Raw genomic sequence first — 27,514 nt, 5'->3', positions numbered from 1 at the left:
TGCCTGAGCGTGTGCGTGTGTGTGCCTGAGCGTGTGTGTGTGTGTGTCTGTCTGTCTCTGTGTGTGTGTGTCTGCGTGTCTGTGTCGAATGCTGGGCGCGTGCCCCGCAGCATGTGCACGTGCGCGTGTGCCCCTCAGCGTGCGCGGCCCGGCGGGCTCCGGGCGGGGGTGACAGGGCGCTGCTCGCGGTGACAAAGGCCCGCCGCTCTCCCCCATTCACAGCCCGCGGCCGGCGGGCGGCGCGGCCGGGTTTTCTTTTTTTGTGAATGGAGGCGGTGACGTCGCCGGGCCCGCGCGCCGCCTCCCCTCCATTCATGCGGCCCCGGCGCGCGGCGGATGGGCGGGGCGGGGCGGGGCGGGGGCGCGCGCCGGCCGCCGCCGGGTAGTAAAGGCTGCGCGCGGCGCGCGCGGGGGTGCGCGAGCGGCGCGGGCGGCGGGCGCGGGGCCCGGCGGCGCTCGCTCCCTCCCTGCCCCCTCCCGCCATGGTGGCCACCGAGGGGCTGCGCGAGATGGAGGGCAGCGCGCTGCGCCGGCTCGTGGGCCGCGACGAGGCCGGGGCCGGCGGCGCCGCGCGGTGCCTGGTGCTGGACTGCCGCCCCTTCCTGGCGCACAGCGCCGGGCACATCCGCGGGGCGCTCAACGTGCGCTGCAACACGATCGTGCGGCGGCGGGCCAAGGGCGCCGTGAGCCTGGAGCAGATCCTGCCGGCCGAGGGCGAGGTGCGGGCGCGGCTGCGGGCCGGGCTCTACGCCGCCGTCGTGGTGTACGACGAGCGCAGCCCGCGCGCCGAGGCCCTGCGCGAGGACAGCACCGTGGCGCTCGTGGTGCGCGCGCTCCGTCGCGACACGGCGCGCGCCGACATCCGCCTCCTGGCAGGTACCGGCGGGCGGGGACACCGGGAACCAGGGGGGGACACCGGGAACCGGGGGGGGAACCGGCCGCAGACGGCTGCCCCCGCCCGGGAATGGGGCTCCGGGCTCGCCGCGCCCCGGGCAGGGCGCTGCCTTCTCCTGCCCCCGGCCGTCCGTCCTGCCCAAGTTGGGAGCCGGCGGGAGCGCCGGGGGCCGCACGCACCGGGGCGCGCCGCCCGGAGCTGGGGTACGGGACGGTGGCAGCGCGGCCATCAGCCCCGAGCGGGGGTGCCCGGGCGGTCTGAGCCGGCTCAGGGGCAACGATTGGGCGCCGTGGCCCTGCCCGGGACCTGAGGGAAGTGAGTGTGTGGGGGGAATCCCCGCACGCTTTGTTCGAGTCCATCCCCAGCCCCACGGAGGTGCAGAGGAGGTATTTGTGCAGAGTCAAATACCGGCTGTCACGGCGATGTCCCCTTGCAGCGGGCAGAAAACGCGGGGATGCCTCTGTGCTCCCTTTGCGACTACAGCAGGGATCAGGGCTTCCCTCCTCTGCCGTGTGTTAAATGGGAAGCTGTGCACATTTGGAGCTGCTGGTTCTGAGAATTGCCGTGAGATGATTTAGGGGCGGGGGATGCTCAGCTGGGGTTCCTGGATGAGCTCTGTGGGGCTTTTTCTTTTTTGTTTACAGCCTGAGAGTCAATTTATTCCTTGGCTTACTTACAGCAGGGGTGAGGATGTGTATGCAGAGTAGCAAATACATTAAGAGGCTTGATAGATGGAGGAACTAGCACTTCAGTTGTACTAGATACAGTAAAAGCAGCAGGAGCTGTTCCCGGGATGCGATACGATGTGCTTGCTGCTGCGAGAGTGCCTGCACAGCAAGGGCTCGCTCAGGAGCAGGCTCCTTCACCGTGAGCCAGCGTGGTGCCGGAGCCACGCATGTGGCAGGAAACGCTGCTTTGCTTCAAGGGTGGCCTTTGTCAGCTGAGAGCTTCTGGTGCCTCTGTGGTTCTCGTGGGAGGTTGGTTGGAATGGGAGCCCTTTTAAGGAACGGGCTCCGAGAGACTCAGTCTCAGCACTACAGTCTTTTTCTTGTGTTCCACAGAGCCACTAAAATGATCTTGCTCTGATTCCACGAGAGCTGCACTAACCCAGAGCTGTGCATGCCCAAGTGCACATTTGTCAGGTGCAGGTCACAATGAAGATCCTGAAGTGTTTTGTGCAGGTCAGGTTGCTGCCAGGTTCCCTGTGAAACAGCCTGGCTGGGGTTGCTTGGCCATGGGCACCTGCTCTGCCTGGCTCCTATACCGGGCAGAGCTGGCATGAACAGCCAGGAGCTGCTGGATCAATGCATCTGATGAGATTCATTGAAGAGGAGCATTTGAAACGGTCTCTTTTTCTTTCCAAGAACCATTCTTTCCAAGATGTTTCTGCCCATCACCCTGGGCAGCTTTTCCCTCTCATGGTGCGATGACCACTGGAGTGCAATGTGGTAGAACCAGGGATTTTAGGACCAGATCCCTGGAAGTTGTCTAACAAAGGCTCTTGGTTTTGGATGCTCTTTCAAATTGAAGCAGTAGGACTGTAAAGGGATGTCAGGCCAGGGAAATGAAGCCTCTGCAAACTGTCCTGGCTGCGTGGGAGGGACAATGCAAATGCAGTGATAAATCTACTTTAAGGTACTAGAGCCCTTCCTTTTGTAGGGGGAGGAAACCACAAAGGATGCTGGGATGCTGGCAGTGGGGGGCTCTCGCTGCCTAGGGATTCCTGGGCTGCTTGAGACACTTGCATCCATTGTTTTGAATATCCAGCCTTGTTCAGGGCAGTCTTGGAGCTAAGGCTGGATAAGAAGGATGTGTCCTGCTGTATGCTCTGGTAAGCTGAAATCTGCAGGCATAGGTCCTGCAGTTGGCTTGAGTCTTCAGGAACCATCCTGAGAGTCAGACCATGATCCAGCTGGAGTCTCCTGTGGTGATAGTAAAGTACTTGATTTTCATTGATGTCGAGGCTCAAAGTCAGACCCTTCAAGGATGTCAGGGTTGTTAATTTGATTTGAATGAGAGAAGGAAATGTCACCAGAAGTGTTTATTGGCAGGCCAACACTGCAGTTTCCCTGACTTGGGAACTCAGGATTTGCTCTTGTTTTGACTGGCATGACAAAGCCCTGACATCCCCTGTGCTTATCCCCCTGGCAGCAGGGCAGAGGAACAAGCTGCTCCACGTTCAGTTTGCACCTGTGTCCTTGGGAAGCAGCAGACACCTTTCTCAGAGGGCAGCTTGGCTGTACCTGGCCAGAGCCAGGGCTTTCCTGGTCTGTTGTTTTGGGACCTCTGAGCTGGAGGGTCAAGCTGGGAATGTGAGACCTGCCTGTCTTTTGTGGCAAAATAACGTGTCAAGGGAAAATGAGAACTGAACAGTCTTTGGCCTCGGAGCAGCTTTTCCCATTAAAGTCTGAGTATGCTGGAAATAAATCCTCTCTTCATTGTCTGAGAGAGCAACCTTGGCCTCAGTGTGGAGTTTTGGCTGGCAGTATGCAGGGGACGGAACCCTGGAGCAGAGACTTTGGGTGGCCAAGATCATTGCTCCTGGTGCTCTTGCTCCAAGGGAATGGTGGGGCCTCAGGGATTCCCCCCTTGCTGCCGAGAGCCCGACTGCTCCTCCTGGGGCAGGGACCACTCTCCATCGCTGTAGCATCATCTAGTGGCCAAGGGCATCTCCGGCTGTGCGTTCTGCAGTCCTGTGAATGCGGTCTGGGATAACACTTCGTGCCTCTCCTCTTGCAGGGGGCTATGAGCGCTTCTCCTCGGAGTACCCCGAATTCTGTGCAAAAACCAAGTCCCTGAGCAATGTGTCACCCCCCACCAGCGCTGAGCCCCTGGATCTGGGCTGCAGTTCCTGTGGGACCCCCTTCCATGACCAGGTATGTCTAAAAGCCCAGTGTTCAGCTATCTTGACTGCCCTTCCAGCATTGCAACCTGCTCCAGTGGGAGCCTCTCTGCTCTCCCTCAGCTGGGGCTTGCGGAGCCAGAGCCCTGCTTCCTTTCCTCTCATGGGAAAGCATGGTGGTCCTCCTAAGCCCTGGGTATTTGTGTGCCCCACAGGGTGGACAAGCCCACATCCTGTTAACCCACACCTGCCTGTTTCTGAACAGGACAGAGAGAAGGAGATGAAGGGTTGAAACAGGTTTAGCGCCTCAGGAAGGCAGCCTCTGCTCCCTCTTCTGAGGGACCTGGATCAGGTGCCAGGTTGCTGTGCAGCTCCATGTTTCCAAGCCATCTGGATGTGTGTCCTGCCTCCCACGTCCCCTGGCCAACCAGTTCTTTTCCTCTGTCACAGGGTGGGCCTGTGGAGATCCTTCCCTTCCTCTACCTTGGCAGCGCCTACCACGCAGCCCGGCGGGACATGCTCGATGCGCTGGGCATCACAGCCCTGCTGAACGTCTCCTCAGACTGCCCCAACCACTTTGAGGGGCACTACCAGTACAAGTGCATCCCTGTGGAGGATAACCACAAAGCTGACATCAGCTCCTGGTTCATGGAGGCAATTGAGTTCATTGGTGAGTGCCTGTGCAGAGATGTTGTGTCCATTGGTGGCACCGGTGGGAGGGAGGTCAGCCACTACCTGCAGGTTTGGTGAGGGGCTGGGCCACAGTGGCAGGGTGTGGTCTCACGTCTCACCCCTGTTGCCCTCCAGACTCAGTGAAGGAGTGCTGTGGTCGTGTCCTGGTGCACTGCCAGGCTGGCATCTCGCGCTCGGCCACCATCTGCTTGGCGTACCTGATGATGAAGAAGCGTGTCAAGCTAGAGGAGGCCTTCGAGTTTGTCAAGCAGCGCCGGAGCATCATCTCCCCCAACTTCAGCTTCATGGGGCAGCTGCTGCAGTTCGAGTCGCAGGTGTTGGCCACTTCGTACGCGGTGGAGGCCGTCAGCCCCTCGGGGACGCTGCGGGAGCGGGGCAAGGCCACCTCCACCCCCACCTCGCAGTTTGTCTTCAGCTTCCCGGTGTCTGTCGGTGTCCATGCCACCCCCAGCAGCCTGCCCTACCTGCACAGCCCCATCACCACGTCGCCCAGCTGTTAGCTCAGGGCCAGGCCAGCCGGGCAGGCAGTGCCGGGCGTGCAGGGGTGCCGAGCCCTGTGATGTTAAGCAATAGTGCCGGACACTGCCCTTCACCCTGGACTCGCCATCTTTTTCGTAGAGAAATTTCTTACCTCATCTTGGTTTGTTTGCTTTTTATTGTTATGTTTTAAAAGCACGAAGTTGTAAAAGCCACAAACCTTGACATTGTCCAGGCGCTTTGGGGGAGGAACAAAATAGTATACTGGGTTTCCTCAAGTGCCTGGTCTTCACATGTTTCCATCCCTATTTTACTGTCTTGTTTTTTTACACCTCCTCTTCTCCCCATGTTTCTGGCCCCAACTCATCTAGGTTGACAAGGGAGTATTCCCTGTTTTTATTGTGCAGCAGCCTTCCCTCTTGCAGAGACACCTTTGTGTGTGTGGTGGGTGCTGCTTACCTGAGCCAGGTACACTTCGGACAAGCAGAGCTGCAGGCAGGGCCTTGGGGTGAGCAGGAGTGGTGGCACAGGGCTGCCTGCACTCAACCTCAGCCCTGCCAGTGGCTGGGGAAATGAGGCAGGAGCTGGCAGGCACCTGCCAAATCACCAGCTGAGCCTATTCCAGGGGGAGAGCAATCTTTGTGGTTGGGAAGTGGTTTGGAGGGAGAGATGTAGTCTGAAATGCCTCTTTTCTTGCCTCTGTGGATCACTGGTTTCTAGAAAACTTAGGTCCAATCTCCTGTGGCTTTAAGATGAGAAAGAAGGGGTTGGGGCAGCAGTCTGGGCTGCTTTTGATTACTCTGTTCAGTTTCCTCTCCACTGGTCCCACTGCTGCTTCTTCCAAAAGAAGCAGGAAGGGACATGGGTGGGCTATAATGGAAAAGAGAAGCTGTGGGGTGGAGGACAGGCTGGCCCAGAGGTGTCATTCATCCAGCATTTTCAAGCTTCCCCCACCTCATGACCAGCCCTTTTCCTGTGCTGAGTCTTGTTCACCTGTGCAACATTTCTGCAGCTTTTGGCCCAAGCCTTGAAAATGCCTCATCTTCAACCCACCTGGAGCCTTATTTCCCACCCTACCTCTGTCCTTCCCTCCAGCCCAGTCCAACACACAAGATGCCTGTGTGGCTGATGTACATATGTATGGTTTTGTTCCTTTTTTTTTTTTTTTCTAGAAATTAACTTTTTATTTATTGCCTGAGGGAGGGAGAAAACATTGTTTGGAGAAAATAAAAATAAAACTGTTTTCAACAGTTTGGCTGGAGCAAATTTGTCTTAAAACCAAGACAGAGCAGCAGGTTCTGCACACATTCCATTTTCACAGAGCAACTGTTAAAAATGTATTTATTGACTTTTAAACTATTACAAGTATTGCAGATCAGACATTTAGCCAAGCACACTTATAGATCAAACTCAGTTGTTACAGAGATGTTACCTAAAGTCCACCATGTAGGTAGGCTGAGAAACTGCCCATCGTCTTCAACTTTGAGAGAGAAGGTAAAAGAAGAAATAAATAAATGATATCCCAGCTCCAGGTAATTGGCAACCAAGAGAGGACAAATACAGGACTAGTTATGAAAACAAGTTACACAAAAAAGATCTAGAAATTCAACCCCCAGCTACATTGCCATCTGGCTTGCCACAGAAAGCAATTAGGAATGACAAAGCACAAGCTCATGGGACCGCAGCACAGAAAATCCCCATTTCAATTTCCAAAGCTGAAGCAAGTTCTGCAGATGTTAAGAAAGTGTCAAAATTATCTTGTAATAACAGAGATTCTAATAATCTACATTAGTAATTAATGGGACCAGCACTAAAACTTGCCACCAACACATTCAGCGAGACTGATACATCAAAACTAGCCAGATAATGTGACTTGACAGGCATATGTGTCAGTGTAATGGAAATGCATCTGCTTCCCGTGTCCCCTACAGATTTCCCAGGCTCATCACCTTGCTTCAGAGATTTTAACACACATACAGTGTTCCCCAATCCCCTGGGTTTCACATCTACTCTGTGTTGAGAGAGGTTGGAACACTGCTGCTCCCTTTCTGCACATCTGTCCTGCCATTCTTGGAAAGACCAGAAGAACACGCTCTGGGACTGTGCCAAGCCACCACCTCTGATCACCAATGGATTCAAGCCTGTGGAGGTCCACAAGCCAGTTGCTACATTAAGACAAGAACTTAGGATGTGCTTTCCCAGGTCTTCCCTATGCAGGCTGCAGCATAGCTTACAAATGTTGCACAAATATTCAGTTTAACATACCTGAAGCATGCATTAGATGCACATCCTCTTGGATTTCTGAGCTAGACTTTCTGTAGCAAAGCAGCATGGAAACAGAGAAATCCCACTGAAAATAAATTCACATATTTCCTGACATTCAGCTTCTGAGAATAATTAGCAATGTTCAAACTAATCTGTTTTGTGGCTGGACCCTTCCTTTTTACCCATCTTGAAAAATCCCATTCAGGGCAATTTCTGTTAGCAGTCCCATATGGAAATTGCAGGCAGTGCATGAACTGTGCAGAAACTGATGCCATTGCAGGGATGCAGGAGGCTTTTTTGATTTGCCACTGTCTTAAGTAGCTCTCACAGGGCATGCAGTGGCACAACATGCTTGCATCCCTCAGCACCTCACACATCAGGGAGCAGACACCTCCTCTAACCTAGAACGAACAGCAGGAGCAGCTGGTTTCCAGAACCAAGAAAGTGCCTTTCTCCAGGAGCTACTCCCTCCCATCTGCCACATCTCTTTTCTGTGTCTGCTGGCCACCACAGCCAACAGTGCAGAACATTTTGCAGGGTTTTCTCCCTGCTTCAGTGTAGAATTTTCTTCTGGGGTACTCCCATAACAAACAAGCAAAGTTTAAGTTTGCAGGCAAAATAAATTCCTGCTACATAATGCAGTGGGATTCAATTGCATCTCATGCAGACACTTGAAACAGAGGTTAAAAAACCAATAGTGACTGCAACATGGTGGAACTAGTATAAGAGGTTTGTAACAGTCTCTATGGAGCTGGGATCAAACACAACTGGTAGATAAAAATAAGAATGAAAAAAGTAAATATACCTTATTAAGGTACTGTACTGTCTGCTTTTAATCCTAACAAAAGTTTTGTTGACAGCAATCAGAATGCAGTGTCACTCTGCACCAGGTATCTAAGTCATCAGTCTCATGGAAACAGTTTCAGCAATGGAGAGCAGAACCCTCCTTTGTTAGGTGGTGACTTTTCTTTCTGTTTCACCTATTAAGGTCCTGTTGCGAAACTACACAGAAGTTTCAAAATGCTGCCTCAAAGGGACGCTGACAAAGCTCAACAGGCCCTGAGAGACACACTGTCCCTGGTGCCAGCAGGTACCAAGTTCTGTCCCTGGTCTCCCAAGCCTATGAGGGCTTAGCCCAGTATTCTCAGGTCCTCAGCTCCTACTGTGCCTCCCACTGGTGACCCAATACTGCAAAATGAGCATCCCCATATCAGGGGACTGCTCTTCTCAGGAGGCCAAAAACTTGATTTCTCAGGAGGCAGCACCTGCCTGGTTATGGGGTCACAGTATTTATAAGGTCCCACTGTAGTCAACTCCCCCAGCTGAAGCAGCAGCGTCTGTACCGTTAACAGCCTGCCAAAAGCACCACAACCACCACCAACGGGTAACTTTGGTATTGATGGGCAGATCCTCACTTTGTTTTGAACTGTAAGAGCACCTATGACAACATATGCTACTCCTGCATAGGTGTCTGCAACACACAGATGCATCATCAGGCCTGGGTACTCCTCTGTGTCTGGCCACAAATGGGTATGAGCTCACGTCATCACGAGACAAAAACCACTGCAAAATTATTTCCTCACACAGCACCTTTACTCTGCACAGAACATCAGAAACATTAACACTGGCAGTTCAAAGATACTGGAAAGTAGAATCACAGAATATGCTGAGTTGGAAGGGACCCATCAGGATGACTGAGTCTAACTCCTGGCTCTGCACAAGACAGCCCCAGGAGTCACACCATGTGCCTGAGAGTGTTGTCCAAAAGCTTCTCGAATTCTGTCAGGCTTGGTGCTAAGACCACTTCCCTGGAGTCCCTCTTGGTGAAAATCCTTTCTCCTAATACCCAGCCTAAATCTCCCTCCTAATCTCAGCTTCATGCTGTTTCCTCCAGTCTTGTTACTGGTTATGGGAGTGAAGATATTGGTACTTGCCCATCCACTTCCTCTCATGAGGATGTTGAAAACCCCAATAAGGTCTCCCCTCAGTCTCCTCCAGGCTATTTTTATCTTCTAGAAGTTTCAGGCTGCAAAAGGAATCCAGACTAGCCATTAGTTCAACCAGCACATAGGAAACAACAAGCAAGAACAGCATCCGGTGTGGGCTCGGTGGGGCTTTCCTTTTTAGATTTGTTCTTGTTTATGAAAGATGTAAAGTTTTAACTTTCACACCCACATTAACCACTTTTCTCACCTAAGCAGCACAGCTGTTTCACCATTTAAAACTATGTCTAACCGGGAAGGGAGAGCAGCACTTGCTCTGGTCGCTATCTGAAACCCTAGAGCAGATAGGCACATCCCCTCATGCCCTTATTAACTAAATGAAAAACAAACCCCAAACTTCAATGGTGAATACAAAGCTTCAAAGCCTAGTGGTGATCTTTGCAATCCTCTAACACTATGAAACGAGTAGCCAAAATACAAGCACCCAATTTTATCAATGAAACTTGTTTAAAAGGACAACTAGGCTAAAGCCTGGCTGGGACTTCAAAGCTACATATTTAATCAGGTCACAAAATGAAGCGAGAACCATATATCCACTGTCAGCTCAAGAAAAGTAAGAGTTCAAGTTCTGTTGGAGTATTGCTATTTCTAAGGTTTCCTTTAGAGATATTACAAAGAGATGATGTTCAGGTAGCCATATTGCATCAAATGACTGATTTTACAGTGGGTGATTACTGGTGATTACTTCCCGTGAGGATGACTTGCTTCAACATTAATGCCTTACCATTAAAAACAAAAGTGTTGTGTCTTAATGCTGAAAGTGAAATGCTCTTCAGGATTAAGTCTGTTTTATACAAACATGTTAGCAAAATCCCACTTCTGGGGAGCACGTATATTTTTATGAACTAAGAGCACACTATTCTGTTGCTTTCTTGCTTTAAGGGGGATAAAACCTGAATGCATGAACTGGATCATCAGATAGTGCTGGTTGATAGGGTAATGTACCACATGTTGTGTCCAAAGGAACATTTTTTTTTCCTCTAGATGTTACATGGTCAACACTGAAGCACATCTCCTGGTACTGGTTGTTAGGAAAAAAATTAACAAGTCTTGATCTTCAACCTTCTCTGAAACTGTAAAACACCACAAAAAAGAAACAGTTTCTACTTTTGTTAAATCCATATCCACCATGAGGGGGACTTTTGAAACTGTTTGATGCTGTGCTACGCAATGCTTAAAAATAACTTTCTCCTACCCAGCAAAATAAACCTGGGAATTTGGGAAGAAGGGTATTAAGTGAATAAATCCTAACTTTGTTCTCTGGTATAACTGCAAACAAATCTGCTTGCCAACTGATACTTTAAAATTTTGTTCTCATCAAAATGTAAAACTGATATTTAAAAAAATTATTACTTTTGTAAATCCCTTAAGCTCTTCAACTGTGATGTCACACACAAAGATGTGACAGGAAACTGCTGTAATAACTCTCCCTTACCAGCCCGAAACCCATTTACTGGGTCTCATCTTACAGAGGGACATGAACCCAATACACCCTTCTGTATGAAATCTTCTGACTTTTCACCTGCTTCTCCCAGCAAAACCATACCCTGCTGTAACTGGAGAACATTTCAAAAGCTGCATTGTACTTAACAGGAGCCTTATAAAATGTTCTTTTAGAGATGCCAGAAGAGGGCATGAAGTTCTTCTAAGCACAAGAGCTGGTTCTACCCTTGCAAACACTTCCCAGGGCTTCCCCCAGAAAACTCACACAGACAAGGCAGCAAACTGACATCGTTTGTTTCCACTCCAAAGTTACACTCACTCATGTTATCATTTGCTCAGAGGTGTGCAAAAAAACCCCTATATTGAATAACTTGACCTAGCCCCTCCTCAGATGAAATTTATATTGCATTGTTAATGATTTTAGTCGACTTGACTTTGTGCAAAATATTTTCAAGAAAGTTCTGGCTCAACTTCAGAATACAAAAGGAGAATAAATAGGATCTCTTGAAAACAGGAAATGAATGGTGTATGCTGAAAAGAAAATGATGGGCTTAATGTAATTTATCTGCAAATAAAATAACTAGAAAAGTAGTGTCTGAAATTTTAACATGTGAGATGGCAGCAATAAAGATTTCCATTTGCACAATAATGTTCCCAAGGTCTAGATCAAAACAATATTATTTTACACATGGTATCTGCAGAGACTAGGAGCCTGAGATATGTTATTAAAAGGCAGTCCCTTGTAAACTTTCCTCAAGAGGAACAGTAGCAGTTGAGTATGCAAGAGTTACTCATTATCATATTCATCAAGACAGCAATACTTTATAAAAGACATACAGCTTATTTCCAGGTTGTTAAGAATTTTATGTGATACTGATTTTCTGAAACATGTATCCATCCAGTCCAAGATTGAAGTCACATCCTTCTCCACTGCTCTGAAGCTACTAGGTCTTCTGTTCTGCTGCTGTTGCTGTCTGTGAGGGAGCTTCTGGTTTCACAATCTGGTATGTAATGAGATATTCCGGGTATGCCTGAAAGTAAAATAAGAAAGAAACCCTTGATTTATGCACGGGTAACTCAGCAAGTTCCAGTTTTTGCATTTCACTAAACAGTGACCAGGAAGGACAGCACAAGAACCACCTCTATGTTAACAGCGTGCAAGAAAAAGTGGCTATTTCAAACCTAGCCAGCACTGTGAGGAACTGCTGGATGTACTTAACACCTTGGTTAATACACAAACAAAAAGATGTTTCTTCCACACAGTCACTGCCAGAAATTGTGTGCAACAGGAATTCAGAGTTACTCTCCTTGTTAGCTAATCCTACAAAGTTTTTTTAAGTTCCTCAAAAATTTCAGATGACTGATAAAGTCTGACTTCAAAAGGGACAACAGCTTGCAATGTAACCTGCAAAGGCCTTTACTGGCAGTAAAATACTTGGCCCACCTAAAGCACATGACCCAGTAAGTCATCTGTCCATCTGTCCAGTGTTTCCTGGAGACAGCTGGTAGCCAGTTCAGTCCCAGAACAAAGTTAGAGTTGATGGAGGGCAGGGCCCCATTCTGAGGAACCTCAACAGATGAGAGGAGACTGGGCCTACAGAAGCCTCATGGAATCAAGAAAGGGCAAAGGAACCTGAGATGAATTCCTTGTAACACTGCAGGATGAGAAGCTACTCAGCTGAAAAGGTGATGGGGTCCTTGGGAGACAGCAAGCTAAAGCAGAATCAGTAGTGTGTCCTGGCAGCAGTAAAGGCTATGAGCATCCTGTGGTAAATTGCCAGATGTAGCAGCGACTGCTGTTTATTCAGTACTCCCTCCTTGACCACATCTAGAAAACCACACTCAACTTTTAGGTTCTACAAGACAAGAAAGATGCCAACAAGCTGGAGCCCAGTTCAGCAAAGGACCAATAAGATAGTCAGGGGCAGAGAGCACAGGATAAAGAAGATGCTGAGAGAGAGATGGGCTTGTTTGATCAAAAAAGAAGGCTTTGTGAGACCATAATTGTCACTCTATCATAGAAGGCCACCTGACTGGTCAGGCACAATCTGTGCTTACTTAAGCTGTGCTGGCAGTCTTGAATCACCTCCTGGTCTTGCATGTGCCTTCCATGAGGATCTGTTCCATGATCTTCCCAGCTACAGAGGTGAGAGTCACCAATCTGTAGTTCCCTTGTGTCTACTTTTCTCCCCTTTTAAAAAATCCAAGTGATGTCTCTCCCTTTTTCCATTCACTGGGGTCCTTGCCTGACTGCCATGACTTTTCACATATCACAGAACTACAGAATATTCTGAGTTGGAAGGAACCTGCAAGGACACTACCAAGTCCAACTCTTAAGTGAATGACCCATACAGGGATCAAACCCATGATCTCGGTATTATTAGCAGCATGCTCCAACCAACCAAGGTAATCTCAGGGTGTGATGGAGAGTGGTTTGGCAACACCATCAGCCAGCTCTCTCAGGACCTGGGATGTTTGTCATCACAAATTTGTGGTTATTCAGTTTGATCATGTGATCTGGGAGCCACCCATGGTAGTAAGCAAAACACTTCTATGGAGTCAAGGTCTAGCTGAGTTCTTCAGATTAAGAATCAACTTTTGAAGACTCCTGTGCTACTCCAGCTGCCATTTAAGAGTAGTCTCTGTCACTGCTGGGAACCTACAGGTAAAAAGCCCAGGATCCTCAAGATGTACTGGAGCCCCAAAAATGCACATGACCTTGATGCTGCAGCAGTGACACTAAAAAGCAATAGGAGTAAGACAGCTTGCTGAGAGAAGCTACAATTCTTAATAGACTCCATCAGAGCTGCACAGGGGAAATTACACAATTCTGCATGGCATAAATCAGAGCAGATCAGTGGACAGGAGTAGCATTTGCTGTCTAGATACAGTTCACTGTTTATTTCCCCATTTAAATGAAAGAAAACCCAACAACCGAAATCAGCAGCATTATCACAGCACGTTTGTTCTGGAAAGCAGGCACAGCCCATCTCCAGCTCAGGCTCTGTCCTTGCATAAAGGCAGTCCCAGCTAAGCCACCTACCTGCTCCCCTCTGTAGATGACATACTCAGCGTAAGCAAGTCCATTCACGCTTGGCCTGCCGATAACAGAGTGGTGCCCGGGAGGGGCGTGAGCCATTTTCATTGTGCTGAACTGAAGAAAGGATTTGCCAAGGGTCACTCTACAGAAAAGCATTTGTCTAAAATGAAAAAAGAGAGTATAATTTTCAAATATCTTACTAGGAGTTGTATGCTTCCAGAAGGACTTCAGTCTTTTGAGTTTATTTCATTACAATTAATTTCTCACGGCTTTTTAGAGAAACACTTAAAGAACCCAGTTCTAAGACTGTATAAAACCTGTCACAAAAATCTTTCATGACACTCAGAAGGGAAAACACACAGTTTGTTTAGTCCTCACATGGAAGCCTGTTCTAGTTCATTTCATATAAAGCTGTTGAAAGAAGCTGAAACTCTCTGTGATCCTACCAGCAGGGAATGGACAAGTGTCAAAGTGTGAGAAACACACTGATCTACTCCAGGACAAAACAAAGCTGCAATTAAGTCCTGTTCTGAAATTATCTACCTCCAATATTATCTGATCCACAGTACCACACTGTACTGCTGACCACCACTTTGCACTGCAGTTTTGTCCTGAGAGTGCCTGGAGTTTAATTGCTATTTTCCCCTGACTCTTCATTTTCAAACTTGCTGTTTCAAGCCTCTTTCCTGAGCCACTGCTCACTTTGATTTATACTCACTGCATGCTTAGATGTAATTTTTGACCTTCCTGTGGGACTTGCTGCATTTATACTCATTTTGTTCAACCTTGACAGATGGAAAACTGCATTTTTCCTGCCATGACCAAGCTCAAGTGGCCATTCCTTGCCTGCATATCACCCTGTGCCAGGATCATAAAAACCAGGACAAGCAGAATTATGTGTGGGGAACTCTGCTGGATTCCTACCTGTGGCAGATGTAACAGGACCTGTCTTTGTGTGTGGGACAGCCAGTTCCTCCTCCTATTCCGTACACATATTGGTTGCTTTTTGAGGAGTTCTCAGCAAAGTAAATTCCAGCTCCAAACATTCCTCCAATGTATGCATGCCTTTCATCAAATCCTTTGTGAATGATAGCATTAATAAAAGGAGACCCTAGACCAGTGACACAAAAAGACACATACTTGTTAAGTTGTATAGTAATACAGGACTCAATGTCAAGAGGTGTTGATCTGCCTCAAATAGACCATTAAATAGCAGAAAGTGTGCTCAGTCAGCTGCAAGGGGGCGATACCCAGCAGGATGCAGTGATGTGTGGGATTTATCATTATATACCAAAATCCCACGTGTGACTCATTTCTTACTCATTTCACAGATCTCATTAAATGGCTTTCCCCCCACTCACATTTCAGTGCAATTTATCTTGTCAATGCACACCCTCTCCAGGAGTCAGCACTGCTTAAGGTGGGGCAAGGTGTCAGGACAATCATACCCAAAACCAATTTCCTATACAGAATCACAGAAGAATCTAGGACAGAAGGACCTTCAGGCAATTGTCATTTGCAGGCATTTCTAGAGAAATCTTGCTGAAACTCGTGGTTGGTTTTGATTCCTTTCCCTGGTGCTTGCCTAAAGCACCAGGGTAAAACACTTTTATTGTGTGCTGCTCCCCTCATTTAGAAGACACCATGTCTTTCTCACAGCAATGTAGCATCATCCCAGCAGCTTTACTGGAAATTACTTTACTGGAGAAATGACTAAGATACAGCTTAGCAAAAAACCTTCCTCCATCTTAAGAAACCAAAACATAATAAAAGTATTTCTTATCCAGTGTAGCTTTCTGGATTTCAGTTACCACACAGAGTAACTCCACCACCCCCACACCCCCAATGCACCCCCTGCACTTCTAGTGTAGAAACACAATTACTCGCATAGGATGGTGACACAGCAACAATAACATTGCCTGTGGGTCTTTGCAAGGTTTGGGTTTTTTGTTAAATACCAATACATACAAAGAGACATTACTTCCTTACCGTGAAACAGCATGCGCTCGTTGTGATGATTGTGATTCTCCTCTGAGACCTCCTTCTGCCTGTGACAGAATCTCTCCCGCAACTTCTTGTTCACTACCTTCTGAATCTGCAGTAGAACAACAGATCCAACCATGCTGTTACCATAACATTTCAATCTCTCAAATGTATTTGTATTGCAATTGAAATGAAATCTAGTTTCACAGAGTTCACATTAATTTGACAGGGAAACTGACAGAAGACACATGAATGCTGTGAAGAAACCCCATGGCTGTTCCGCAAGCAAAGCTGAAGTCTCTCCAACAACTCCGTAGCCCACACCCACAAATAGCTGAAACTACTGTGAAACTGCAGTCGAAGTCCTCAGGTTTAAGGACACCTTTCAGGCTTCTCACACAGCCTTCAATACCACAAAGAATTACAAACTGAAACTCCTTCCCGCTCTGCTTTGAGCTCTGTTGACTGATCTTGTCTAGCTCTTTGAAACTTGCTATCTGGTTTAGGTTTATTTTTTATGAAAAGAACCAACTTTTGGTTCTTTTCATAAAAAATAATGAGATGCGCTGTTTAATCTATCCATATAATTTCAGCCACATGCTCTTAATACCACTGAGGTTTCTGTAAAGGACTTCACCATTGATTAGGAGTAGGATGGAAGAAGAGTTTACTTCAGGACACATGATCTATTGGATCAAGTTGCAAAGGTTCTGCACAGGCTTACTTCTCAAAGAGATAGGCAGCAGGTTTGCTGAAGCTCAGAAACCAAGTTCTGTTCTGATTCCCTCTATTTCCTTCTCCCCAGAAAAAGAAACCAGAAAGTGTACCTTCCCTCAGAAAGACAACACTATTTTCTAGAGTACCATGGCTTGGAAAATGCATTTTTCTAGTTGGCAAGGGCAAAGGAGGTGGTGTCAAGCTGGAAGGTTGCACAGGGAGTTCGAAACTTCTTATTAGAAATCATGATCATCCTTTCATATACTCATACCCCAAATCCCCTTTAAAATGGCAAGAAAAGACTACAGTGAGAAAAGAGATAAATCTGTGTTGCAAGGGTCAAACACAGAAGTTATAGGCCTCTGAAATTCAGTCAGGTTCTTCACCACCTCTGTCTTCGACATCAGTCCTTCAGACTCCTTTAGGAGCCCAAGTGGACACTTCTCCCTCATTCCCTGTGCAGAGCATGCATTCATTTTAGCACTTGCATTAACTGTTTCTGAGTACCATTTCAACAAAAAGCCTGAAATATAAAAGGGCAAACCATTAAACTGATTCTGCCTGCTGGTATAAATACTAACATACTTTACCACAGAAAACTGAAAGCTTTTGAAACTTACCCTGATGACATTGTATCTGTTGAAGATCCCGCCAGCATTTCCACCATCCCGATGCTCCCGGATTGTACTTTGCATCTACATAAAAACCCAAAACTGAATGTTCAGCACATAAACCTTCCCAGCAAGGCAAAGTATCCATGCAATGTCTCAGTATATCACTGGGAACAACAGACAGTCTTGATGGAAAATTAATTAAAAGGTGTAAAAAAAAAAACCCCAAAAAACCCCCCAAAACCCACTCTATTTTAAATTGAGGTATACCCCAATTTCTCAAGCACCCAATGATGCAATTATCCAATCTTGTAATAAAAATCCACATAAGAAAAATAGAATAATGGTATTTGCTATCAAAATGATATACAACTAGAAAATCGTCTTTAAATTAGAAAAAAGCAATATTTGAGAATTAATATACAAAAAGATCACTTCATAGTAATAACAAATGTGATTTTAATGAGTTTAGTTTGCATTTCTTAGTATTAGGGAAATACCTGCACTGTAAATTCTCCTATGTCATTAGAAGAGCATCTCTGATTTCCTCAAAAATAGTTTCATTGTGTCTATTAGAGAAGTATTTATAGCTACAGCAACAATATTTTGTAATAGTTCAAACAAATATTCAAATTTACTATGACAGACAAGTGACCCTTTCCTTCAGAAGAGTTTATAAAAAGATCTGCACAAACTCCAGTTTATGAAGTTACTAATAAAAAATATGCCCATCTAAGCTGGCAGCAATCCTGATTTTCTAGACATTTTAAATGACTCCAAACACTTCTGTGCTATAGTGTAGGGACATGACACAAATAGCAAATGCACAGTAAAATGGAGTTTCTACCAAACACAACGCTTCAGGAAGTCTCTTTTCTGTTATGATCTTTGCTTTCAAAATGGTATGTGTCTGTAGTTTACTTAAATAAAAGAGCGTGTGTGTGTGGGAGGCAAAATGACAGTCAATTCTCAATTGTCCAAGAGCTGTTTATCTGGGTTACAGATTAACTAAGCCACTGAGACAAGAGAAAACAAGCTGGTTCACAGAAAATGCTTAGAGAATCACAAGGCCTTGATGCCTTGGTTTCACACACAGCTTTTAATTCTCACAGGTCCACCTATCTACAGAAAGCTGTGCAAACCCTCCCTATGAGACAATATCCAAGACAAGATCCAAAACACAACAACAAAATAAAACTGGAATAACACTAAGTGAGCAGAGGCCACTTATTAAAAAAATTGGCAGGACATGGCAAAATAATTTCTATCATTGTTCTATATGAAAGGACAAATAAAGAACCCGACACTTCATATCAGCACTATGCAATTCATACATCAAAGCCTATTTTAGCACTTTCAGCACGTATTGCACACTTTAGCTCTGACAGGTTATCAGTGGAAAGAAAAATATATAGCCCCTGAAGCATTAAGAATGGGACTTGGATTACCTCCTCTTCTACAGACTGATACTCCTTATCATCAGGAGCAAGGTCAAGGAGAATGGTCCCCTGACTCACACAGTGGAAAGTCAAATAAGGATTGGTACCTGCAAAGAGAAGGAATGAAAAGGAGCAAAAACCAACAGGAAAAACCAATACCGGCTCTATTTGTATCCATCATCATCATTGTTCTTAAACAACCCCAGTACAGAAAATGCAAAATAAACACAAAGCATAAGCACAACCTCAAAAAAAAAAAAAAAAAGTGCCATCTTTAGCAACAGAGGCTTTAAAAGAGAGAAAAATGCATGTGGGATATAATTGCCCTTTATTGCTTCCTCTTGCCATAGAAATGTGGGGCAGCTAAAACCCTATCAGGCATATCCTTCAGGATATAACTGGCCTGGGGGGAGGTATGGTGGGCAAATCATATCCAAAAGCTCCTCTCTGGGTGAAACAGGGTCCTGAGAAATGGAAACAGCTTCCAAAGCTGCCTCAGGGGTATCCATTCTCTGAAAAGACAAGTGATCACTTGGTCTGGTATCTCCTTAATATATTCTTTAGCTATCACAACCCACTCAGCCACCATGTCTGCAGCAAACACACTTCTCTGACATCCAGATTCTTTCAAGTCTGGTGACAACGCCTACATTTAGAGAAAGTGACTTATGGGAGCCTGTTGTGTGGTACACTTAGACTAGCCAGTAAAAGTGTCACATTTACCTTGCTGACCTCCTAGAAGTCTCTCCACACCCTTTATTAATTTGTGGCGATGTCCATATGCATTGATCCCAATTTCTTTAAGTTCCTCATGCCCCATGTCAGCCAACACATCCAGGGTTATCTGGAAAGATGAAAGATCACAAAAATCACTTGTCAAACCTGGCCTGACTTTCAAGGCTGGAGACCTATCCCTCCAGAAATGGGAAAGTATTCATGGTGCAACCAAAAGCATAAAGGTAGATAATGTTTTGCTTCACTTCTACTTGCTGCCACCTTCTGGCAAACCTGTCCTATCACAGGACCATACCCAGCTGCTACAGACTGAAGTTGTGCAAAACTTTCACTTCTCTCACACCAATTAACAAGAGCTGGTTCTTGAAGAAGGTTCTCACAAACATTTTTACTTAGGTAGAAGGGGGATACATTGAAATGCTGGCACAAATATGGGAGTGCTTTTGAAGCATTCAATGTTTCACAGTGTTGTACAATTCATTACTTTCACTACACAAGCAGATATTAATATTCTACAACCTTACTAATAATGAGCCAAGGTGAAAAAGTGTACATGAAGGCAGTGCATGGAAAACCAGCTTAAAAGAATAAGCTTAAAGAAGATGAGCTTGTTTTTTCTACAAAGAAACTTACAAGAAGAGCTAGATGATTTCAAAATGATGAATATATTGAATCCGATTTGCATTGTTAAATCTTATTAGCAGGGAAGCTCTTAACAGGTTAGGAGTCAAGGAAGCAAAAGTAGAACAAGACCAGCTAGGCAACAGGAAGGTGTGAAAATAATAATAAAACCTGAGAAGTGCACAGGTTGGTTTGAGGTTGGTTTCCCTCTGAACAGAAGGAGCTCCAAACTAAAGAGAGGAGCTTATCCTTCCTTCATGTATGAGAAGGGGAAAAGTTCTATGGTATTTTATCTTTGAACATTTTATAGAAACAGCTGGAACTGTAAACAACACATCACATTTCAAACCTTTGTTTCCTGATTCCTCAATAAAAGATTAGCAGCAGAGACCAGAGGAAAAAATAATCATCAATTCCAGTCTCTTGAACTTCTACCTTTCACTTCCACATGTACATCCATCTCAGTCATGTAAACAGATCAATTTAACTGCAACACGTTAAATTTAAGAAATGGTACATAAAAGGAATCTACAAATTCATTACAGGTACTTCTGCTGCAAAACGTAATGAAAGCTTGAGAAATTTACATTAGTTGTACCCTTTTAATATATGCTGAATTACTGATAAATCTGCAGGTTTTATTCCCCTATTTCTCAACTAACCAAACTATCACATGTAGCACTACAGGTGGTGAAAGGCTTGTTTGGCTGTCAAGACTGCTGAAGGACAAACACAGGTGACATTTGAACCTAACTTCGTTATAGTCATCATGTTCAAAGTTCACAAGGTTCAAAATAACTCTCAGAATACAAGCCAAATTGGCAGTCACAGTGTATGTGTAACTGAAAGCTACTTGACACCTGAATCCAACAAGAAAAGATATTTTCATAGGTTTTGCAACCTCACCATATTTGTATCTGGCAATTCATTTGCAGAAAACTGAAAGAAAACTCGAATAGACTTCTTTTTCTGTAGATGTGAAGTGTGGGTTTTTTCCTTCCCTTTTTCAATTAGAAAATGAAAATGTCACTCAAATTTATTGCATTAGTTTATCTCCTAAACACAGAAATAGAGATGAGGTTTGCCACTTACCTGTTCTGTCTCAAAGATGTCCCGAAGGTGTTCAAGACCCAGGCTTTTTAGGAACTGGGTAATGTTCATGTCAAGACCAGAAACTGTAAGAGAAGAAACAAGTCTTTACATACTATACATCTGAAGTAACAAAAACCAAACCAACCTCCTTAAAAAAATAAATCAAGCAATACCACTGATTCTCTATGAAAAGAATCAGAGTTTGGAATTTTAAATCAATTTGTCTATGTCTGTAATAAACAATCTACTTCCACTGTGTCAAAGCTCTGTGCAAAGCTCATCACCATTCCCTCTTCAGAATCAACTATTAAAAGCACAAACCATCTGTGACAAATACAGGCTCATACTGCAAAGAGAAGGAAAAGAAGGGTGGGTATATTTTTGCTATGTGACCCCCTTAGATTCTGACCTAAAGCACGGACTCCAGATACTAATCAAAGGGTTTAAAAACCTTGGCAAAATCCCCAGTCATCACAATCAAAACTTCTTCATCAAAATAATTCTCATTGGATTTTCTTTATGAAGTCAATGAACATCAGGGCACCTAATCAGACCTGCATTTGTAGTCAGATCTAATGACTGATAGCAAACACAGATGAACAGTTAACAGTGAACAGTTAACAAACACCAGACACTTTAAAACACTGATTACAGTTCAAACTGCACAGTATTTTCTGGCTAGTCAGAAATGCTTTTCAGATGAACCAATGTCTATTTTGATACTAAACTACTGTACTTCTGGCAATGTAAAGTTGTCCAGCAGCAAATGCACCTTCTCCTTCCTTCCTGTCAGTTCCTGCAGCTCCATCCCCAGCATTGGATGCCCCTCCCACGGCCAGCTCTGCCAGTGGCCCCGTGAGGTTATCGATGCTGCTGGCAGCACTCAGGCAGGATGGTGTGGATGCTGGAGAGATCACAGAGGCACTGACAACAGTGGCCTGAGGCTTGAAGCATGTAGGCAAAGCTTCTGGGGGCATTGCATCTATCAGCAGAGCTCGGATATCATCAGCCTGAAAAATAGAAAGAACACCCAACGTGAGCTCCTACTGTCACAAGTCACTGATCTCTGGAAATAACTTTTAATTGCTTTATTTGATTGTTCTGGTCCCCATTAGAAAGAAAACGGCCAGCTTCTGTTACAGGGGAATTCACAGTTGCAAGAACGTTTTGATTCACCACTCAAGACATAGATGAATCAGGTTCTCCCCATTTCTAAAGGTATATAAGAAGCTACATCTAATTTTTTTCTGGCAGAATGGCTTTGTAAGTGCTAAAGCCAGAGAGAACAATGCAGCAATTTTACTTGAAATCCTTCAGAACCTAGGACAGGAAATGCCACTTCTGAATTTCTGTCAGGCTCAACTTCAGTGCACTGGAACAAGGTTTCAGTGGAAAGATTACCACTGCCTTTGCTATAATCACATCTCTTGGGTTAGAATAGAAAAAAAGAAGGACAGGAGCCCAGGAGAAGTATGGTCTTAGCTAACAGCTGGATTTAGCCTTTATTGACTTGATTAAACAACACCCTCATCTTCAAGAACTTCCTCCTTAAAAATTCTTGTAGAACATGATTAAGACACTCTTATTTTCCTGCAGAGAAATCAAATAATTTTCATATCCTTCATCACAAAGCATTTTTTCTAGAGCTCAGATTACTCAAGGATATTTCTTGAACTCGCCATAAATAAATCAATAACCCTAAAAGATACTTGCACTGAGACCAGACACAGCATCCAATTTGGTTGCATTATCTATTCCATCAAGATTGTTTAAGCTGGGGCATACATGTTCATAAAACCTTATGAGGCTTTTAAACCATTTACAAGAAAGTTTACAGAAGCCAGTTTTAGAAAAAGTTTGATAGCCACCTACAAATTTTAGAGGTAGAATGAATTCTTTGGAATTTTCTTTTGGAGTTAATGTTTTAAAAAGGAACTGAAGTAATATGAAGGCACTGAGCGTAACAATCCACCAAATGTTCCCATTCTTCTAAAGGCCCATCTGGTGTTCCTCCTAGGTTCAAAGAAATAATCACCAACAGTACAGTTATTTCTGACCATCAGAGACATTTCAGAGAGTTTTATTCCTGGGAATGAGGAGATTGATTCCAGGAGTGAATACTTAAGGAGAAGCTAACCTTAAATCACAAGCCATGCTAAGATTTCAGCCAAAGGAAAATGCCTGGTCGCATGGATAAAAAGCCACAAAGAGGCACACAGGAGATGCCCTTCTCTCTCCACCTCAGCACAATGGAAGCTGAGGACTGCTGATGCCAGGGAGCCATAGAAATGAATTTAATATGCAGAGTACATCCTTCAGAGCAGCCTGTGGCTGGCTAACATGAACTTACTGTTGCCAGGTCTAGTGGTGTCTGACCCTCTTGGTTCTTCATGGTTGGATCTGCTCCATGAGCTAAGAGCAGAGCACAGAGCTGTGTCCTTCCTTTTTGTGCAGCTTCATGCAAAGGTGTGAATGCCCATTTATCTGTTGCATTTACACATGTATTATATTTGATCAACAGTGCTGCTATGTCCACATGCTGGAAAACACAAGAACATCCTAATCAACATGACACTGGTAAAACATACATTCCTTTTTTTGTGCTGGAGGTAATGGTGCCTAGAGACTCCTTTGGTTTCTCTTTCCTGTGTCACAGGAGCAGCACACTTCTCCAGAGACCAATTCATACTGCAGCTCCACAGTCATCTGTGTCTGTGCACTAACAGATCATTCACTAGCACAGAAGAATTGGGATCAGGCACAGAAGCAGATTTCTGTCAAATCACCCCAAGTACATAGCATGAAGTTTGTGCCAGCTGCAGGAGCAGACATGATACTTAACCTTGCATAAAAAAATTATTTGTGGACAAATTTGAACTGGTGAATTTACTGGGCTGCAACTTTTGTGACACAATACTAGAAACTCTGAAGATCCATGTGTTGTGCTACTGAGCCACCTCTGTGTGTATACAGAAGTCTTTGTTGTACTTTCTTTCTTGCAAGACTTTGAACTCATCTGTGGCATCACAGATCTGTTCTATCTTCACTCATACTTTATGAGAGCTGCAATTGATAAAATGTATTATGAGTGTCACAAGGAACAGCTGTTTTACATGGGTTATAAAAGTAATGAACTTATAACCCCATGCTTCCATCAATATACTGTCCTTGAAGTCTCCCAAGTAAAAATAAGAGAAAACTGACAAATTAAATTTTTGCCTGCCTCTAACCAGTAGATCCTTCTTGTGCAAGACAGCAAAGAAAAAAAAGCAGGTGGTCAAAATGAATGGGTGGGAGCACGAAACACTGAAATTGTAAGCAGAGGCACAAAGAATTGCCAATGGATTTCCTTTTTCCCTTCAATGGCAATTAAATGACTCTTTGCAGCTCTCATAAAACAGCTTGGTCTCTGAACAAGTGTGGTTTGAAAATACTGCCAACTTTATTTTTCCTCTCTGCCAAACTTTTAAAGCAATTGCTGTTTCTGTGATTTTTTTTTTTTTTTTTTTTTTGCTGTCACAGAAAGCCCTATTGAGGGACAAGCATCATGAAGTACTGGGTGGGAGAACTGAAGAAATTTTGTGATGAAAAGGCAGAGCTTGTGAATCTTGCCAGCTATGAACTTGTGAAACCATTACTCCTCTCCTCTCTACCTCCCATCACAGAGATCTGAACAGGCTGATGACAGCTCACAGAGAAGTGTGGGATGCCAGGAAAGGTATGAAGCAACTCTTAACTAAATAAGCTGATGGAAAAGCACCAAACACTGCCTTTTTAATGTTTCCTAGAGGAAGCAGGGCAACCAGGTTAGATTGGCATTATGATTTTTAGAAATTATAATCCACTAAAACCAATCTCTGATATTTCTCTATGCCAATAAGAAATGGTTTGGGTTTGTGTAAAATGTGTGTTTTGTTTTCTCATGGCAAAGAAAAGAACACAGTCTTTCCAACAGAATTTATCTCTAGATCTTAGAAACATCTTGGGAATGAATGCTTAAAGGCAGATGCTGATAAACAATATTACTTGGTATTAAGACTCTGTAACTTAAAAGAATTCTGTGCTGCTTTCTAATCTTTCATCAGGATTTGGGGCCTTTTGCTCTTTGGGACACTGGGATCCCAGAGTGATGTAAAGAACCACTACAAATGGTGTAGACTGAGTTCCATTGATGCTCTTTTTAAAAACAAGGTGAACACTGCCCTTTTTAATTCATTTGCTCTCAAACAAAAGCAATCATGGTTCTGTCCCAGATTTTGCTGTACTTGTGCCAGGGCCAGATAAGTAACAGACAAAGCATATTGTGACCATCAAACCCAGTACTTCATCAGCTTCAGATCCTCTCTGACTGTAAGCACAGTGCTAGAAGCTTCTCAAGCACTGTCTCTGTACAATTATTTACAAGAGACTTCTTTCTCACCCAGTCCACAACTAACAACTGCTTATAAGCAATCTATTAGGCATCTGTGCAACTGGGACACAGATGCTTACTCCTATATGGAGGAAAGGGAGCCTGCCTCATCTGAAATGGCTTGAATCTGTCACTGCACCCCCTGCAGCAGATGGCTTGCCCTGGAGAACAACCACATTACAAACACAGTAGTCCTTCAACTCTAGCAATAGATTCCCACCAAACACCAGCTGTAACACACCTCCACTTCCCTGTCTTCATCTGCACACAACCCCCTGGTATTTTTCTCTTCCTTCCATCTAAGTCTTTCAGACACAACTTGAGGTCTTTTCTGTTTTGAATATCACCCCAAACTGTTCAATCCTGTGCATCTGCTTGCCTGCATAAAAGTTACATTGCGGTGATCTTTCCAAACTGCATCATTTAACTGCTACAGCACACCTGAATCTGTGTCCTATTTAATGTGTAGGACTGCAAACAGGACTCACAACAGCAATTTAGCCTGAAAAATACTTCATCAAAACCTGAACTGTGTTCACAGCAAAACAGCTGCAAAATATCTGGCTTTGGATATGACTTCAAGGAGCCCCTTGCTGTTCTACTCATGGCAAGACTGCCTGCACCTACCCCATAGGATGCTGCATTGTGTAGGGGAATTAATCCTCCTTTGTCCTGGGCATTAACATCAGCACCATGCTCAAGAAGGTATTCAGCTACTTCCAAATTGTTGTAACCAGCTGTGGAAAAAGCACAGGAAAAGAAAGTAGGTATTAGGAGAGCTAAACTAAAGAAAAATATTCAACAGAAAAGGCAATTTTTCAACTGCAGTGTTCCTCTTCCCTAGCAATTGTATTACCTCCTGAAATAGGTGCCCTAGTTAACTCTTTGTACAGGACAATTCTCTGTGAAACTCTTCCTATACCAATCCTGATTTTGGCAAATTACATCTGTAGACCTACCACAAACATACAAGCCTTGAAAACCTGGCACGTTACCCACCTGCAAGATGCAACGGGGTTGAATTTCTTCCCTGGGTGTCTCTGCAATTGATATTTTCTTGAGTACACAGCTTCTGCACTCGTGCCAGGCACCCCTTCTTGGCAGCATCTAGCAGGGCAGCATCTCCTCGCAGTAAGTCCTGGATATCTGTGTCCCCTTCTTTCACCAAATCTAAAGGAGTGTTCCCATCTCGATTCTTTTTTGTTGGATCAGCTCCATGCTGCAAAGAGCAAGTGGAATGCTAGTGTCACAGTCATGCACACAGCACTGCACGTGTGTCACTATTCTGCCAAATAAAATGGGATTTTGCAGACCTACCATAATGAAGTAATAATTGTACAGATTAGTAGGTTATTTTTACAAGAAAATAAATTCAGAAGTCTGAGGCCTAAAAGCACTGGTCTGAAACACAGCTGAGTGAATCTCAATTCCACAGGCAAGAATGGCAGCCCTTTGCAAGAGCTGTCCCTGCTCTACTTGCAACTGAACTATGTTCAGGAGCATTTCCTGCATGTAGCTATTTCTTACTGTCACAGCAGCGTGAAAGGAAAGCCAACTGCAAGTGTCTTGCTACCAGTCCTCCCCTTCTCCTGAAAACTGGCAGGAAGCAAATGGCTGGCAGAGGTATTTCCTGAGCACAACCTTCTGAGCTAGCAAAGCCAGGCTCTGAGTTTTACTAAAGGTCACCCTGATATCAAAAGGCATTTGTTTCAGAAGGGAACCAGCAAAATACTCTTCTCTACACTTTCCAATAGACAACAGCACCACCTTAATCAGTGCACAGGTCTTTGGAAGAAGTGAAAAAAAATTTTGGTGGACAAGTGGAGTTGGATATCTGCTGGAGTGTATCTGTGCTGATAAAACATGTAGATCAGGCAGTGATAAGAACACAGTACTGGAGCATCAGGGGATGAGAAGGGGAGCACACAATTATGCAGAGCATATGGTGTGAGTCACGTCCACATTCAGGTTTGTGGGAGGACAGCTCCTTCCCTATTCACTCTCAGCAGCAGTGGGACAAAACAAAGATAGATAAAGCAGAGGCAGCTGCTGGTGCTAGAGTTCTCTGGCTGACCTCTTCAGAACAGTCAAACACAGTCCCTGCCAGCAAGTCTACCCTGCCATTTCCCACTGGACTGGGAGAACAGCAATAGGAGAACAGAGAGAATTAACTGCTTTGTATTTGGAAGCAGTACAACTGTGCTCATGGTGCAAAGGATGAAGAGCAAGGGACAGAAAGGACAGAGT

At 45.0% G+C, this 27,514-nt stretch overlaps 2 protein-coding genes across 3 annotated transcripts in view; one reads left to right on the top strand and one right to left on the bottom strand.

Annotated features, from left to right (window-relative positions):
- Positions 1-482: 482 nt before the first annotated feature.
- On the top strand, positions 483-6,109 carry DUSP4 (dual specificity phosphatase 4). Its single transcript, XM_066548079.1, has 4 exons — positions 483-876; positions 3,635-3,771; positions 4,188-4,407; positions 4,545-6,109. Exons 1-4 carry the CDS (start codon positions 483-485, stop codon positions 4,928-4,930), a joined length of 1,137 nt encoding a protein of 378 aa, XP_066404176.1. The 3' UTR covers positions 4,931-6,109.
- A 122-nt stretch (positions 6,110-6,231) lies between these two features.
- The window catches only part of TNKS (tankyrase), a 128,399-nt gene continuing 107,116 nt past the window's right edge, over positions 6,232-27,514 (bottom strand). The window contains exons 16-27 of one of the 2 annotated variants that reach the window (XM_066548077.1): positions 26,267-26,486; positions 25,895-26,004; positions 23,207-23,395; positions 21,593-21,866; positions 20,857-20,939; positions 19,132-19,252; positions 18,418-18,515; positions 16,979-17,053; positions 15,648-15,753; positions 14,583-14,769; positions 13,662-13,818; positions 6,232-11,649 (exon numbers count right to left, since the gene is read on the bottom strand). In XM_066548077.1, coding sequence (XP_066404174.1) covers positions 11,563-11,649; positions 13,662-13,818; positions 14,583-14,769; positions 15,648-15,753; positions 16,979-17,053; positions 18,418-18,515; positions 19,132-19,252; positions 20,857-20,939; positions 21,593-21,866; positions 23,207-23,395; positions 25,895-26,004; positions 26,267-26,486 — 1,707 coding nt within the window. In that variant the 3' untranslated portion in view covers positions 6,232-11,562. The remainder of the gene's footprint in view (positions 11,650-13,661; positions 13,819-14,582; positions 14,770-15,647; positions 15,754-16,978; positions 17,054-18,417; positions 18,516-19,131; positions 19,253-20,856; positions 20,940-21,592; positions 21,867-23,206; positions 23,396-25,894; positions 26,005-26,266; positions 26,487-27,514) is intronic. The other variant, XM_066548078.1, reaches the window with a different exon arrangement.

This window comes from Molothrus aeneus, chromosome 4 (genome assembly GCF_037042795.1).
Source record: "Molothrus aeneus isolate 106 chromosome 4, BPBGC_Maene_1.0, whole genome shotgun sequence".
In the NCBI taxonomy this organism is placed as follows: domain Eukaryota; kingdom Metazoa; phylum Chordata; class Aves; order Passeriformes; family Icteridae; genus Molothrus; species Molothrus aeneus.
This window is presented reverse-complemented; position numbering and strand designations above follow the sequence as displayed.

Bases quoted from the DNA above. Each gene is read 5' to 3' on its own strand.
- DUSP4 (XM_066548079.1), top strand. From the start codon at position 483: ATGGTGGCCACCGAGGGGCTGCGCGAGATGGAGGGCAGCGCGCTGCGC. The intron at 877-3,634 runs GTACCGGCGGGC...CTCCTCTTGCAG, and splicing joins CGACATCCGCCTCCTGGCAG to GGGGCTATGAGCGCTTCTCC. The intron at 3,772-4,187 runs GTATGTCTAAAA...CCTCTGTCACAG, and splicing joins GGACCCCCTTCCATGACCAG to GGTGGGCCTGTGGAGATCCT.